Source organism: Bacillus rossius, chromosome 2 (genome assembly GCF_032445375.1).
Source record: "Bacillus rossius redtenbacheri isolate Brsri chromosome 2, Brsri_v3, whole genome shotgun sequence".
Lineage (NCBI taxonomy): Eukaryota > Metazoa > Arthropoda > Insecta > Phasmatodea > Bacillidae > Bacillus > Bacillus rossius.
Window position 1 is genome coordinate 82,712,910 of NC_086331.1, and position 17,560 is coordinate 82,730,469.

Below are 17,560 nucleotides of genomic sequence, written 5' to 3' on the forward strand. Positions count from 1 at the left end.
TACCTGCGTGGGACAACCCTGTGCTACAATTACAAAACCAAACAGAAGCCTAACCAAATAAACTGCGGACTCTTGTGCCTTCGATTTTTAACTAAAAAAATTAATAAAAATTTTTTGCTAATGATATAATTGAGCAGTCATGAAAATAAGTCAGTCATGTCCGATAACACTTTTGTTGGCAAGTCATAGTTCGGAACTGCTGGCGGTACATTTCCCGGCTCTGGATTTGGAGGGTAAATGGTGTATCGGACTCGCAGATTTTCAAACATATAATGCCATACCGAATATAGATGGAGATAACTGCAAGATTTGTTTCCTAAAAAGCGATGGAACTGCTCATTAAATACAGTCATTTCTTACGAAATTGACGAAATTGCAAATTACATTAAGGAAACATAACCACAGGATGTAGACTTTCAACTATGTGGAAACCCAAACACCCAAAAATGCATTCTAACATGCACTGAAAATGTCTACTTTACGAAACCTGGGACCAGGAGCATGATGCTCGGATTCAAACCAAAGATTGAAGATGCAGGAAAAATACATGCATTTATGCGAGCAGTAAAATATTGCTCGTGAATATCATACGAATAAACTGTGATTTGGCAAGTGGAACATATATCAATGGAAGACTAAACAAAATACTACATGAGTTTTCGCCAATGGTCCCGCCAGGATATAAAGTGGTTGAAGTACCGCAAAGTATCTTTTACGTTTCTGTCGCCGGGAAGTGCGCACACGAAGTCATCGTCAGAATCGTTGACCAGCCAGGACGCTTGGTAAATTTTTAAAATGAAGAAATTACATTTATTCTGCACATGAATAGATGGGCGTACAGTTCGAACAGTTATAAAAGAAATCGCATTGACTTGCAAAAGACCAATTCTCTAGACATCGGTGTATTAAAACCTCATAGCGTAGATTTTCTTCTCAGTATTGGACAAGTGCATAATACAAAATGCTCAATGGGTAAACCCGGTAATTTTTGATGACAGCATTAAGAAAATGAAACTACACGAGAATCATTCTTTCCTGCTCGGACCGTTCGTACTAACTTCTGAAGTAAGAATTACTATACAACACCGAGATATCTGTACTTTACCTTCGCAGTCATTTCTACGCATAAGAGGTATGCTGGCAACGTCAGAGGGCATGTATCGGACAATGGCATCAATATCAAGTAATGGTATTTTTCACCTAATTGAGCGCATTACATTTGTAATCAATGGCGTCGAGGTATACCAGAAAAGAGACGTAGGCATAACATCCTCTATGAAAAACTACCTTTCGCGCACAGCAAATGAACTGTCTGCTGCAAAGATCGTAGGCTAGGGCCTCGAGGATGAATACAAGCTACCTGTTTATGCCGAAGGAAAATTCGAAGTTTGTGTTCCTCTGTCCATGCTTCTCGGTTTTTCTGAAGACTACAATCAAATAATCATTTTCTAAACAAGAGCTCGTACTCCTTCTAGCCAACACACACATTAATGCGATTGTCACTGCTGCAGAAAACCCACAGGATGTCTCGCTTCACTATAATCTATCGAGTGAATGCTGCCTCACGTTCAAGTCAGCACGGCCGAACGTACCCAGATGATGAAGAATGTAAAAAATGGCAAGAACATTGACGTACCATTCCGATCCTGGAGCCTGGAAACAGTTTATGGCTTGCCTTCAAGTCAGCGTAATAGTTGTACAGTAAAGTCCCGTTTCGCTATGGAAAAACCAAGATACGTCATCGTCGGGCTTCAGACTAGAAGGCAGCTCAATAAAGCAGTGAGCCGCTCCGTGTTCGATAACTGGTAAAATATGTAATGAAAAAATATTTTTAAAAAGCTAAAGCTAACCGTATGTCGACATGAACATAGACTTTAAAAGTTGAAGCTTTCTTTTTGCATATCAAATGTATGCCAAGTTTCAGCAACTGTACTATGGCCGCAGACAGTAACAGATATTGAGTCCCGAATGTTTCAAGAACATGGCTCCATTAATAGTATTTGACGTTTCCAATCCGGACGACCAAATAAATTCAAACATTATTGAATGTAGTATTGAAATATCGACGAGCGGAAATATTCCACCAAATATTTATGCTTTTGATCTGATACTTCATGATCGACTTGCATCGTACAACTGTAAGACAAGCTTGTGAAAATTTCTCGTAAATAGTGATGCATTTTGCGAAGTTAATTTAGGTACGGCTGAGCATTGCTAACGTCAAGATGTTCTGCAACCTGCAATGTTTACGATATCAATCTTCTAATGAGATTGCCGTTACGTACGAGGATGATGGCAGGACATGAAACCGCACCTTCCGGCCCTTCGTTTTTCCTGGAAACGAAAAAAAATAAACACTCGAATGTATGGCTGTGCAAATATTACGATGGTCTGGAGTGTGAGGGAGAGAAAATTCCACATCATCAATTTTTTCCCTGCATAAGTTTAGTGCAATGTATGACGAGCGGCCAAACGATAAAATTTGAGCAAGTACGTGCCTGTACAAACTTGCAGCGAATGCGGAAATGGCACTCGCATTGTCAATAGAGCCTGTATACATAAAAGGCATACGATGGTTCGTGCTTTTTGTTGCCGTCCCACCTGTGAAAAGATGTTTACGTTTCATCCTGCCAAAGTATTGTCGATTACAGCTACTGGGATGCTGGATATCTGTGCACATATACGGAAACTTGTGATAGAGGCTCTCAACACTGGCAGTTTTTGGATTTTCCTGTCTCCTAGCAGCTGCTGGATTGCTGCAAACTTGGAAACAGCGCCGTCTATCACATGAGACCGCACATGATCCTTCCAGCCAGCAATGAAGAAGTAGTTGCTTCGTCTGCACGTGCAACATCAAACTTGGACATGTTGCAAACTTATGCGTTCTGCGATCCATCTACTCAGACGTCCAAACTACGTGCGTCTCATCGTAGTTCAGTCAGTGATACTATCTCAACAATAACCCAGGTGTAACTGTAGTTGCAGAAGTCGTTGTTAATGTCTCACCATTGCAGTCGTCACCGAAGAAGATGGCCAGTGGGGCGCCTGTGTTCCTGAGCCTGAGACCAGCGAACCAGTTGGAACCGGAATCAGTGAGACAGTACCCAGAGTCTACGAGGCAGTCCGTGCAGCGCTAAAGACTTTGCTTACGAAAATTTTAGATTATCCATACGGAAAATACATTGATTTCCTCGAACAATGGTGTTCGGTTTGTGTGAATGATTTATTCGACCCATATAAATACATTTTAATTCATTTCCTTAAATAAATTTTGGCATTTACTGGCTTTGTTTCAAGCTTGCTTGACAACTGCAAGCAGTTGTAGCCGATATTAACATATGTGCATTGGGCTCTTGAGTATTGAAATGCCTAAATTACACTAGGTTATCCACAAAAAAATACCTACTTGTAGAAACCGAGGGGATAACCTGGAACAACAGAAAGGAAAATCTGTGCCTGATCTCTGGCGTTATTTAAGAAAATTGCACTTCTGTTTTGTTTCATAAAATAAAAAAACATCAGTATATTATTATGTATGAAATGCTTTTATTGCAAAAAAAGTAAAGTGATTTCAGTCCCATTAAAATTATAGCAATCCTACACTTAATGCTCATAAACTAATAAGCTGTGCCAAATATGGGTTAAAACAAAGTCACAAAAGCATGTTGCCTACTGGTTATTGAACTGAAATTGCCTTCAATATTATGTTTTTTTTTTAATAAGATAGGCTCCAATAATTTTCCTACAGTTTTAGATTAAAAGTAGAAATACCTGTTAGGTATGTTTTAAGTAAATATTCTAGAATATATCAATTTAACAACAAATTAATGAACTCTTACCTAATGCCTTTAATTAAAATATCAACATCTTCTTTACTTTCGAGATAATTGGCGTAAATCAAAGGTGGCTGTTTATAGTCTGATGAGCGTAACTTGATCTCTCCTCTACTTAAAGGTCGTAGCAAAGTTGGTACCATGTGAAGGAAGTTCTGCGTTTCATTGTAGATCTTGCCTTTCCTGGAGCAGTTGGCCATGTAACCATCAAAAAACATTTGAATATGTGGTACAGTTGCTGGTACTTTGTCCATAACATCGAGACGTGCAAATCCTGTTACCTAAAATAAATAAATAAGAAAAGTTAGTATCTCATAGGTCACTCAAATATTTTTATCTTCACATTTATGTAAAGTCAATCTAGAAACAAGCAAGCAGAATTTACTGCCAAACAATTTCAGATTGATGAAAATTTCATGTTGTTTTATAGTGATAAAGAATTATAGTTTCATAATAACTGAAGGGCTCACTCCAAACTAAATATTATTAACATCATAAATGTATTTTTTCTTCAAACAAAAATACTTTACTTTAGTTATTTGACAAAGCAGATGTTTTATTTTCGTATTTTATTCTAAATGTGGTGTGTCCTAGAATAAACTTAATACATTAATTGTTTTTAAAGTGTAAGATATGTCTTTTCAAAATATTTATTTTGGTTTGTATAAAGTAATCTTACTAAAAATAGATCGTCAATAAATTATAAATATTATAAGCACTAAGTAAAACAGTCAAAAATGTTTAGCTAAGAATGTTTTTGTAAATGAAGTATTTTAGACAGAAAAGTAAAAAAAAAATAATCTCAATTAAGATACATCACATCGTAGGAGGCACTAAACCCGAAATAACTATTACATTATTTTGCAAATGATTATTTTATGAAACTTACGAAGCTAAATGTTGTTTGAAAAGAGAGTTGAGTACAGTTAAATGAGGTTATACCCGGTTTTCAAAATAATTTTTCGGAATAAGACAACTTTTTAGTTTTATTTTTATTAAATTGTAATGGGAAATTCACGTACTATGCGATGGCATTTACCTTGGGACATGTATCCATAAAGCACTCTGGTGGTTGGAACTGTAACCTTAATACCAAGGAACAAAAATAATCGATCAAGAAATCCACACATTGTCAAACCATATCTTTGGCAACCATGATTAATTCATAATACTTGCTTGAATGTTTCAGTAATTTGAAAGTTTTAAAGTGGCCGTTGAGAAGTTAAGCATGATCTTAACACTACTTTATTAAATGTTATTAGATGTTTTCATAGACTATTTAATTCTATCAATATAAAAGTAAACATATCTCTTTTTGAAGATATCCTTATTTTATTGATTACGTGCACATTCATGTACCTTGGGTCACAAATGAACATCATGTCCCAAGGTAAGTAATTCCTAGCAAAAATGTTATTATCAAAGTTACTTAGCATTTTATTTATACTTACAGATGCCGAGAAGAGAGAAAAACTTCAAAAAGGTGAAACAAGACCCAATGGCTGTTGCGACTACAGCAAATCTTGTTTTGAAAGAAAACTAGACATTAAGGAAAGCTGTTTTGAAATTTAAAATTCCAAAAACCACTTTATCTCATTCCCTGAGTATACATAAGTAATCAGGTAGTGATACTTACACTTATATTCCAAAAACTGATGCGTGTCACATATTCAGTGATAAAGAAGAGATTTTTCTTCTTAGTAATTACCTTTTGCATGCATGCAGCATGCACAAGGGTTTGTCACGAAAGAGGCTCAGATGATTGGTCCTTTAGTTTCCCAGGCAAACAATATAAATACCCGGCACTATGTGATATGGACGGATTGGCTGGAAAACCATAGTATGATGAATTTATATTTAGCCATCCTACACCGTCACAGAAAACCACAAGCAAAGGGTCTTTCTCGTTCGACCAGTTTCAATAACACAAATGTGTCTGAATGTTTGGAAAAATTGAAGAGGATTTTCAACAGAGACGAAAAGGGTGTCACAACAGTGCATAATTCTGTACAGATGATTTCACAAAAATGTGCTAATCAGGCAGGAGTGAGTGACTTCTAGTGAACGAGGTGTGAATGTCACAATAATTGGAGCAGTAAATGCTACAGGCAAACCTATACCACCAGCATTTGTATTCCCATGTGTTCATTTTAAAGACAACCTGATAGTAGTATGTACGGGCTAGTTCAGTAGCTGGAGCCAGAGTATGGATTTTGGGTTCGGGTCAGCCATCTTTGAATTTAATGTCACGGCGGCAATCTTTAATAAACATGACCTTGACCTTTGACCTTCATCCCGGCCGCCATTCTGGACTTCACCATCTTAGATTATTACATCACAGCTGCAAATTGGTCTTCTAGAAGATTCCACCATTTTGGATTCTGCCATTTGGAATTATGATCTCATGTCATTGTTCTAAAAATATAATTTTTTTAAAAACGTATGAAAATATTTTATTATAAGTTTGATTAAATTTTAATAGATACACACACTTTTATCGTGGGATATTAGTCCTCGGTTTGAAATCGGTAAGGGCAAAAAATGGCGACGGGTCCTCTCTCCACGATGGCTATGAGCAGAATGATCCCCCACCACTAATAGAAAAGAACATACCAGTATGTTGTTATGATGTCCATCTTGTATCTGTTATTTTGTTTACATCTGCTAGATAATGCTGCCACTATCTAGGTTTAAATTTAACCTGCTAGAGTGCACCGGACCGTCGTAGCATCCGCCATCTTGTCAGCTATTTTGGCCGCCATATTAAAAATACGTAAATATTAACCTAGAAATTCAGAAAAAATCCAGAAATCATTAAAAAAATCCTTAATAATATAGTGATTGATTCTATGGATTCGTTTCCTTAGGTTTGATTGTTGGTTGATGCAAAAAAGGAAATTTAAGGTAAAAAAATATTTGAGTAAATTAATATCAAATCAATTTAACATTTTAACATAAAAGTCAAAGTGCCAGGATCAATAAAAAAAACAATGTACTTTCTACAAATAAAATTTAAAATATAAATTCTACACTACAAGTACAAACAATCCAATAATAAAATATTTAGCGTATCTCGGTTTCTTCAGTCTTCCTGGAGTGTGAAACCAGTTCTTTGCATGTCTTGGCATGGATTTTTAGAGCAGGTCCCCCATGATAGTCGATTACCACACAGAGCACATAGCCGAGAGTTCTCAGTTACGCTTAAAGTATAGTGATAAATTTCATGATGCCTTGCACTGAACATGCGTGCAAACGTGTTGCCACAGAAGTTACATTTTGGTACTACTGAATATGTACTGAATATGTTTACATAGTGTATAAACTGGCTACAACACCTGTTGCACTGATATTTTACACGCTTAGAGATATTATTACAATCGTGTAGTACAAACTAACGAATCTTAGTTTCTGATGTCACAATAGGTGCAGTTCGGTGATGGAACACCACCAGTTGTTGTGACCACCTGGCCACATAAGTAACTCAATAGTTGGTTACTCTGACTCTCAGAAATTTTTTTGTAGCTTTGAAGCTTTTGTTAATTTTTAAATATTGTTTAAAAAAACCATTTACATTATCTATTTATTTTTTATGTTCCTTTGTTACCATTATCTTGTAAATATTAGTCAGTTTTATACTTTAGTTTTATTTGATAATTTCTCGCCTAATCGATTGTATTTTATGCTGGCTGGCTGCTGGTCTGACTCACACTACCGATAGCGGTCGAAGCGGGGACTTGATCGCCGATGGCCGGCGTGAGCGGTCACGAGCACGCGAGGCACTGTGTTCGCCCGCGGGACACTTCCACCCGAGGATGGACGGACGACACCACGGCACGGAAACGTTGCATCGAGGCGATGCGCTTACGTTTGACACGCAGGGCGTACCATGAGTTGCTCTGCAAGAACTTTGAAGGTAAAGCGTCGTTTTATGTTAACTACGCGACGCATTACCGTCAGTTAAAGACAGGAATTCAATTTTTATTATTTTTGTATGAGCATTAAAATCGAAGTATTTTGATTGCAAGTACTTTTTCAAGAAATACTTTTTATTTACTAACTTTCCATCGAAGATAAAATACTTTGTTGATTCGCCGAAGTATTTTTAACGGACGTTGTATGATGTTACCTGTGAACCTAACTTGACTGGAACAGTGGCGAGGCTCTGAGCTACTGCTAACAGGTGTTATGACTGCGTGAAATTTACAATTTTTTTTAACCAGATGTATTTTCAGTTAAGAAATCCGGCCCCAGCAGAAAATGGTAGAAAATTGATTTAATAAAGACTTTATAAGAAAGAGTTGTGTTTAAATGGATAAGTTTAGTAGATCTGCGCAGGTATCTTATAAAGGTATTTACAAAATTGTAAAAGTTCTTACGTGCGGATTTTCACACAATAGTATTTTATAATATTTTTTGGGATAATCTATATAAATAGTTTTCATGGCATAAGGTAGTAGGAAGTTTTTTGCTGTGAAGTATTGGTGCACAGTAAAATAACAGGCCTGTGTTTGATGCTAAAGAGAAACGTTAGAGACACTAAGTCCTCTAAGTTATTTTCATAAAATATATCGATTATCATATTTTTTATTATATAGTATTCACGCAACCGTATTTCAAGTCTGCTATATCAAGTACCTATATGTATATTTTAGGCAATTTTAAAATTGTATTACATCAGTAAAAGGCATTTGTTAAGTCTTGTACATTTTATTGTCTGTACATCGACCTGCCAAAGGGAAGCCTTAATTTTTTGTACTCTACATTTTTGAAATTTATCTCCTTTTGTTTGTCGCCTATTGAGTGGGGAAATTATGTAAATAAGGGTAATTTGATGTTTTTCAGATTTTTTTTGGATTTTGCCATACATAGTAATACTTGCCGAGAGGGCATTGGGGACGTGGCTCATCTTTTGTTTTGGAGGAAAGATGAGCTAGATTGCTTCCTTGATTATCGATTTCTTTGCTGCTGATGAAACTGTATTCATTGAAGTCTACAGTATTGTTGAGTTGGTAGATAATGTTGGAGCTATTACATGCGCGATATCCGTGGTCGTCGGCATCATTGTCACTAGGATCTCTGTTGACTGAGTTGACATAATTATTGTTGTTGTATGTTATGTATCAGACAGACACAAAGAACCTAACATTGCCGATGGTACAGGTGTTATCAATTTTTTGGTCGTTGATGGTAATTTATCTATCAAGTCCGAATAAGGATTAACATTGTTGAATAACTTTTAGGAGAGTCTGTCTTCGCTCTTCCTCAAGCAAAGGCAAACTGAGAATCCAAACCAAAACAAGACATTTATATATGAATGCGAAAGTCATATGACACATTGCACCCAATTAAATTTCAGTTTGTAGGTTGACAGTATTTGTAACGGACTGCCAAATAGTTGTGACATCGATATAAAATAACCATACCATTCGCATTGTGATGAACTTAATGACTTGTTCAATGGACAGTTCCAGTCTTCATGACCTCTGGTATGGTGTACTAGCAGAATTTTCAAACCGGTTCTTGCTTGCACTTAACTGACCCAATGCTGTCACCACTGCTAAAGACACTGCACATGTTGAAATTTCTTGCAGTGAAGATACAGTAGGCTCAGCCATCATCGGAATCTCTGGAGTTGTAGAATCGTTGCCATCAGGATCTGTATCACCACCACAATAGCTGCCCTTAGGGTCCTTGACGAAAATGATAGACTTTCCATTGTGAGCTTTGCAGGTGTTAATTTCGTTGGCATCGGGACCTCTGCCACCATCTGCGTTTCTGCCATCAGAGTCTTCGATAGTAATAGCAGATCTTCAATCAAAGTCGTCATTGGAAATACCGAACACCAACAAAATCTCAGGAAATGTAATAAAGAGAGCTGATCCTCACTGCACCACAGTTATAAGAGGACTGAGAGGTCCTATAATCTGGACCTCTCTTATAAACCCACAGTTGCTGGTATAATATGGATGTCAAAACAACCACAATTTCAAATTTTTTTGTGTTTAGTTAAATATGTTTTTAAATAAATAAAATTGTGTTTACCTAAACTCTAAAAATGAAACACACAAAGTTCAAATTGTAAAAATTTATTTTAAAATAATGCACAAGGAACACATATATTTGAGGTTAAGCATTAAGGCATTGAGAATTTTCGTTAACAAAGCATTTAACACTGCACCTCTGCGACCACAGCTGCGACATGACTTTTACTCGGTTCTTGTTGGGTCACTGCTGATCTCAGGCACATCTTCTTAAGGTGTGGAACACTGTCAGAGCAACAACGAGATGCACATGTTCTCTGTCGTTAGGGCGTATGCCTAGATGCATCACAGGTCACCACAGGTTGCAACAAATCATGATCTGTACAGTTTGGTGTTGCTTTTGCAGACGAAGCGTTTACTTCTTCTATGCTAGTTGGAAGTATCCTATGCGGTCTTATGTGACAGACAGCACAGTTTCCAGGTTTACAGCAATCGAGCAGCTGCTGAAATGGTTCGTGGGGCAGAGGAAAGTACGAAAACCACCAGTGTTGAAAATCTTGAAGGTCTCCGAGGTCTGTTTGCAGGTGCGCCGGAAATAATCCATTACGAAAAATGTCTACCATGGCCTCTGTTATATCGGATGCTTTCTTAGATTTTACAGGTATGGCCCAAGCAATCTTGCTATAAACATCGATAACAATCAACATTTACTTTAAGTATTTTTTGATTCAGGAATATGGTTTTATCTCAACAAGGTCCGCCTGGAATAAATTATCAAGTCTATGCTCTACAACTTTGTGTTGAAAGTATTTCTGTCTTGCAGAAGCGTGAAAATAGCTTGCGATTTTGGTTCGACTCCGTATGTAGCCATCTTCCCTCAGGTATTTGAGTATGGAGACTATTTCGTTGATTTGCGAATATTTTTCTGCACTAAGTGAAGCTATCAACAGTCTCAGACGATCGTCCAATTAGTTTGGGTCGTCCCAATCCAAATAGTAAAGTTCTGACCACTCTCTAGCTTTTATAACCTTCATAATGTACTACAATTTGACTGAAGAGGTTAGCTAGGAAGTCTATATGTTCATGAACTTCATCTTTATACTTTCTATCTTAAACTTTCGGATTATTATCGCAAAAATGCGCATAAATGAGATAAAGTAGGTTTTTTGTACTCTTGCAAATCTTTGTGAGAACAGCCGTTTGGTTCCTTGTGAAAATACATTTCGTACAGACCTGGAGTCCCATTTGTTTTGTAATATTTTATACATGTGATATTTTCTGGTAACAAGTCAATTTCTTGAATGCTAAGGAACCACTTATTATGTTTTCTGTACACTTTATAAATAGTGTCATTCCGACTAGTGAAAGATCTGAGGTATGGCCGCATTATGGCATTAACATGTTGTTCATGTTTCCTTAATTTTTTCTTGTGCATAAACTCGGTACTCATAAAGTCAACTTCTTCCCAAGCTGGTTCCTTGTTCTTTGAAGTTGTTTATTTTTTTTTGTCATTAACTTCTGTCTTCATGGTGATGGACGATTCTTCCATATTTTTAATTTTGTATATGTGACTAGTGATATGATTAAATATCTCTCATTTTCCATTTAATGTGAAAGTCTGGCTTTGCTAGAAAGTAGATATTCTGCAGACAGACTTTAGAGCATGATGGTCGCCAGCTAAGTCTGAAATTCTACAGGCTTAAAGTAGGTCGAATGACTTCATTCGTCCGCAGTAACTTTACCGACATATTCGATACACGAAACAATCACATATTTGCTGTGTTCAGCAAGATCTGTTTTCGTTACCAAGTGAGATAGTGATGCATTTAGGCTAGGTTGGATGGCCATCAAATCATAAAAACGTTTTCAGTAAGTACTTCAATCATATTGTAAATTAAAGAATCCGAGGCCTCCACACACTGGTCCTTGGTAGCCAGGTACTCTAGTAATTCGTTTTTCGGACTATTTACTTTTTGTGACAATTAGCGAAATGTATGTTCAGACATCGGTTTCGTGAGATTTGAGAGACATATGTAGTTCGCTTTTAGTAGCTTGGATGGTATGACCGAATTTCGAAATGCTATGACTCATGTTTGAAAATAAACTGATAGGAACCTTGTCTGTATCTGCCTCTATAACACGATAACTAGGAATCTATAGTCAATTTCCAGGACAATGGACAACATCAGTGAATTTTTGAAATATGTCGGCGTTTACATGGTTGTTGTAAGCATAGTGTAAATAAATTTCGTCAATGCGAAACAACACATTGACATTGAATCGTCGTACATAAATTGTTTAGGTATTCTGCTGTATACATGACACTGGTAAACACAGTCTACTTGTGAATGTCTTCCCATGAAAAAGTACTCTTGAACCAGACCTTGCTTCCCGCAAACCACAAATAAGGAAATAGCTTTTGTTTTGCTAGGAGGCACTACTTCAGCATTGTCAGCAAATTGAGTTACAATGGATAGCTAAAAATGTATTACCAAATTCATGTCCATTTCAAGTAATGCGTAAGGAGGCATGTGCACTATGTGTTTTAGGATCATAGATTCACTTAACTTTTTAAATTCATCTCTGGAAACTCTCGCTGGCAATCTTGCGCCAGATAAATTGAAAGTCACCCTTTCAATGTTTCCAGATGATGCACAGTTTCAGTTAGCTATGCATAAAGGTGTGTTTCCCTATGATTTTGTTAAATCTGTTGAACAATAGCAGGAGGCCTGGATGAATGAATACATATCCTTTAATGCTGAGCGTCGTGCACAGGCTGCGAATCCCTTCGAAAAATCGTTTTTATGTTACTTTATAACTCTTTGAATGGTAAAACTTTAGAAAATTCTCGCAAACACAGAGATATACACATCGCTTCAAGGTACGATTCTATTTATGGGGCAGCCGAGCTGATTGTTCGTCCGACATTCAAGGCTCGGCAAATCATCGATGAAAATTTAGTTCTCATAGAGTTGCAGAAAGATTCGATAACCTTCGATAAACCTTTGTACATGGGCATCGCCATTTAGAATTGTCAAAATTGTTTTTATATGATTTTCATTATTACTATATGCAAAAAAACTCCCTCCACAGTCTCTGCATCTCTTGTATTCGGACACTCATTCGTTGATTTACCACATTCAATGTGATAACATTTATGATTCAATTCGCCCCGACTTAGCTTCACGTTTCGACACATCAAATTATGCGCCAGGTAATGATCAACACTTTTTCTTAGTCAACAAGGGTGTAACAGGAGTGATGAAAGATGAGATAATGATTTCGGAATATGTGGGTCTTTGCCAGAAACTTTACGCATACAAGATGGAGGATGGTTCTTGTATGAATAAAGAGAAAGGAGTTAAGGCCAATGTAATCCAATCACTTCTGTTCCCTCAATACCTGGATTGCTTGCTTAAAAATTCCCGGATTCTAGGCAAACAATTCCATTTCCATTCGCGAGGCCACGCCATGTTTACAGAGCAAGTGAACAAGGTAGCACTGTCTTCAGGAGACTATACGCATTGGCTTTCTGAAGATGGTGTCAGCACATTACCTTATGGGCATAAAGATCTGTGTTCTTCTCAAACTCATGCCTCGCCCGATCCCCCCTAATAATTGAACATACTTCCATTTTTCCTCCAATTACATTCACCAGTGAGACGAACACTGCTGATGTAACCTCCAAGCAGTGGTTGAAGGAACAAACACAACAGTGCTCACCACTCCTCCCCTGCTTGGAGAGCTTCAAATGTATATGTGTATCTACAGGGGTTGAAGGCACACAACAGCGCTTCTTCCGCCTCCCCCCACAAAACAAAATCCAGAGGGGTGTGTTCACCTCCCCCGCGCCGTGCCATATCATACAAACTGACCCTTTCCATTATGCATGTGGAGAGTAAAACCATCGGTATGTTAAAGAAAAGGTGTAGAGATGTTTGCAAAATATTCCCTGTTACCATGACAGCTTGCATCCCCACTTATATTCATTTACATGCTCTCCTGATTTAAAGTAAAGTAAAAAATTACTAACTTGTTCCAAGTTACCTTGATAGCATCTCAAAGTATATTAATTTACATTCTCTCCTGATTTAAAGTAATATAAAAAAATACTAGCTTGTTTCAAGTTGCCTTGATAGCATCTCAAAGTATATTAATTTACATGCTATCCTGATTTAAAGTAATATAAAAAAAAATATTTGCTTGTTTCCTTTTTTTATATAATATATAAATCGTCCTCTTGATAGGATGACTGAAAATTGTGTGATGTTCTACAGGTCTTCCCACCCTTATGGAAAGGGTCCCATCAGGATTGGTAGCCTCTTTCTTTGAGGAAAAGGTTGAGGAGGGGGAGTGTATTCCACCCGAAATAGCGGCGGCCTTCTTCGCCGAAGAACTACAGGAGGGGCCATAGTCTCCCCCTCCTCCTCTGCCGGCCGCCACTTTGCCGCTGCTGTTAGTTGCCGGTCCCTCTGGGACATGTCCCTGGGGTCAGCCGCTATTGGCCGACGAATCCAGGAGGTACCGGTTACCTGCTTCGCAGCAGCAGGTGCCGGCTCTGCCTAGTGGCATGGTTGTGGCGCTGCTGATGGAAATGGATGCCCAGGGGGGTGGGGATAATTTTGGTATAAAACATAAATAAAAATCATTTTTTAACAAAGCAATATCGATGTGTTGACTACATTATTTCAATATCCAATATGCTATTTACGTTACTTGTGGCTGGTAACTTACTAGGCACAAGTAATTTTTAATACATGTAAAGATATTTTTAAAAGAAACCTTATGTAAAAGAGACTATTGCAAAAGAAGAAAATATTATTACAAGTTACTTTTGCCTAGTAATAATCAAATGGCAGGTACAGGTAACTGTTAATAACACACACAAACACACACAACTTCCTGCCACTTAACTGGAGTAAAAAAAAATTGTTACTCATAATATTTTATTTTTGAATTGAAATACAATTTTTATAATTAACTGAAATAATGCGTATACATGCAATATTTAAATTGGGGGGGGGGGGGGAAATAAATATTTTAACTTGGAAGAAATTTCATTTGTATACAGGTACACATAATATTTTAAGTGTGGAAAAAGTATTTTAACTTGAGGTAAATCTAAATAATATTAATTGAAAGACTATACAGCTTTCTGCTATATGCGGCGCCAAGCACTGGCTGACAGCACAACTACGTGTGAGACCGAATGGGTTATTATTAAATCAGGATAGGGACCGCCATCGCCATGTGTCTGCGAGAGCTCTCTCGGATAACCTACACAGCATTGGCAATATAAAGATTTAATATAATTACTATAAGGGAGAATACTCTCTATATATGCACAAGAGATTCCTTTAAAAAAAATTATTTTAGTTATGAATAATGACAACTTTGTGTGAAGTAATAAGAATACTTCTAATAAAAAAAGGTGATATATTATAAATAATATTACTTTTTTAATAATTGCCACTGTATATTTAATAAGTGGAAAAACAATATAAATATATCACTACAAGAGAACATATGTCTTTAACACATAAAAATTGGTGTTTGAATTCGCCGACTAGTAAGTACTAAATATACCTAAAGTATTTTTATTAACACATAAATTATGCTATAAGCATAGGTAATGCCTATAGATTTTTTCATTATAGTGGTATCCAAGATGGCAGACATGCTACATAACAAATTAAGCATAATATGACTATACTGGTCTAGTACTATAAAAAATATGGCTGCCCTCTAGTGTGTGTTTTGAATTTGGTGCCTACTACTATAGTCATAGAGTAGTGGCTACCAAAATAATTTTTTTATATTCAAATTTGAAAAAACCAATGATTATAATGGGAAAAAGATGGCTACCTTGTATGATCTGCTACAAGATGGCGGCCTGTATAGCTGTGCTACAATATGGCGGCTTACAGCAAGCGATTGGCATAAATAAATTATTTTATTTTCAAAGTTGGCTGTTCTGGATAATTCCTAGCAGCCGAAATTTTTTTTTTTCAAAGATGACAATAAAATATGCTGGCCGCATAGCAGCCGACAATATATTTTAAATTTCTCACCTAGTACTATAAAAAAATTAACATGGCAGCTGCCTAGCAGCCGACGCTATGTTTTAAATTTCCCGCCTAGTACTTTAAAAATAAACATGGCGGCCAACTAGCAGCCGATGCGGCTTGTTTAAATTTCCCGCCTAGTACTATAAAAAATAAACATGGTGGCCGACTAGCAGTGGAAGCGGCTTGTATAAATTTACCACCTAGTACTATAAAAGATAAACATGGCGGCCGAATAGCAGCCGACACTATATTTTAAATTTCCCACCTAGTACTATAAAAAATAAACATGGCGACCGCCTGGCAGCCGACAATATTTTTAAAATTTGCTTCATAGTAAAATAAAAAAATAAACATGGCGGACTACATACGTTTTTAAAACTTCCACAACACAAAAACCAATTTTTATAATCATATATACATCTTAAATTATTATTTCCAACTGGCATGATGGCCATGTGGTTAGCATTGCTGACTACCAATCCAAAGGTTGACGGACCGAATACCCCGCCGCCGCGATACCTTCCATTTTTGTACTTGTAAAAATAAATGCAGCATGCGACACTAGCGCTCCCTAGCTTCCTAAATTAGAACGAAGATGCCGTCGCCCGAGCCGACAAAGCTTCACGTGATGTCAACAACCACCTGAGGATTCCCTACATGTGGCTCCTGGCCATGCCCCACCTGGCCACATGGTGCCACACCCACTTGCTGCCACGCCCACCCGGACACGTGGTGCCACACCCACCTGTTTGATTGTTTACAGTGTCACAGAACTGGTGAACTCCCCCTACTAGCATGTCCATTGAATAAAGCTTTGACCTTGCCTTTTCATAACAGTTCTTTACCCTATTTCAGCACAGCCATGTTGTTCAGGTGAATATTTATCTTTTTTCTCCATTACTATTCCATTTGACTGCTGAAACTCCTTTAATGGTTTTCAATATGGTGGCCTACATTGGAACAGAAAAACCAAGATACTGGACGTGTCATACAAGATGGCGGCCTCCAGCATACGAAAACAAAATATCGATCATGATATCAGTATCCAAAAAAATGACTGCGAAATTAAATCCAAAATGGCGGACATGTTTTTAGAATTTAATATTGTGACCATAATGAAAATTACCACTTTCTATAATCCAAGATGGCGGCCGTAACGATAAGTGCAACGGTGATGCCATACACGTCCAATAACAAGAAGTGCAGCATTGGTGAGCAGGGTGCTTGATTTAAAGATGGCTTATTCAAGATGGCGAATAAAAAATGGCCGCCGGGGTCAAGGTCAAGGTCACAGATCATCCAAGATGGCCTCCGTGACGTCACAACCCTAAATGGCGCAACCCGGCTCCGGCTCCACAAGCCTGAAGCCGGGTGCAGGAGCCCCTATTATACACTACATACTACTGCAGTTTCAGTTAAACTTTCTCCCCGCTTTTATAATTAACTTTGAAAGATTTCCTACGCTTGAAATGTACTTTGTACTTAATACTTGCATTAATCTCCATTTTCAACTGACAAAAATGGTCCAGGTATGCCATACGAATGAACTCCGATTTCTGTTTAAAACAGAATCAAGTTTTTTAATTAAGTATTTCAAATGACTTTTGGGAAAAGTCCAGGGTCTATGTAAACTTAAACATGACGTTAGCATCATCTGCTGTCCATTTCTCAAACTGTT

At 37.3% G+C, this 17,560-nt stretch overlaps 1 protein-coding gene across 1 annotated transcript in view; it reads right to left on the reverse strand.

Annotated features, from left to right (window-relative positions):
- The window catches only part of LOC134528912 (glucose dehydrogenase [FAD, quinone]-like), an 81,791-nt gene that overhangs the window by 6,369 nt on the left and 57,862 nt on the right, over window positions 1–17,560 (reverse strand). The window contains exon 7 of the mRNA XM_063362578.1: window positions 3,840–4,114. Within this exon, the coding sequence (XP_063218648.1) occupies window positions 3,840–4,114 (275 nt within the window). The remainder of the gene's footprint in view (window positions 1–3,839; window positions 4,115–17,560) is intronic.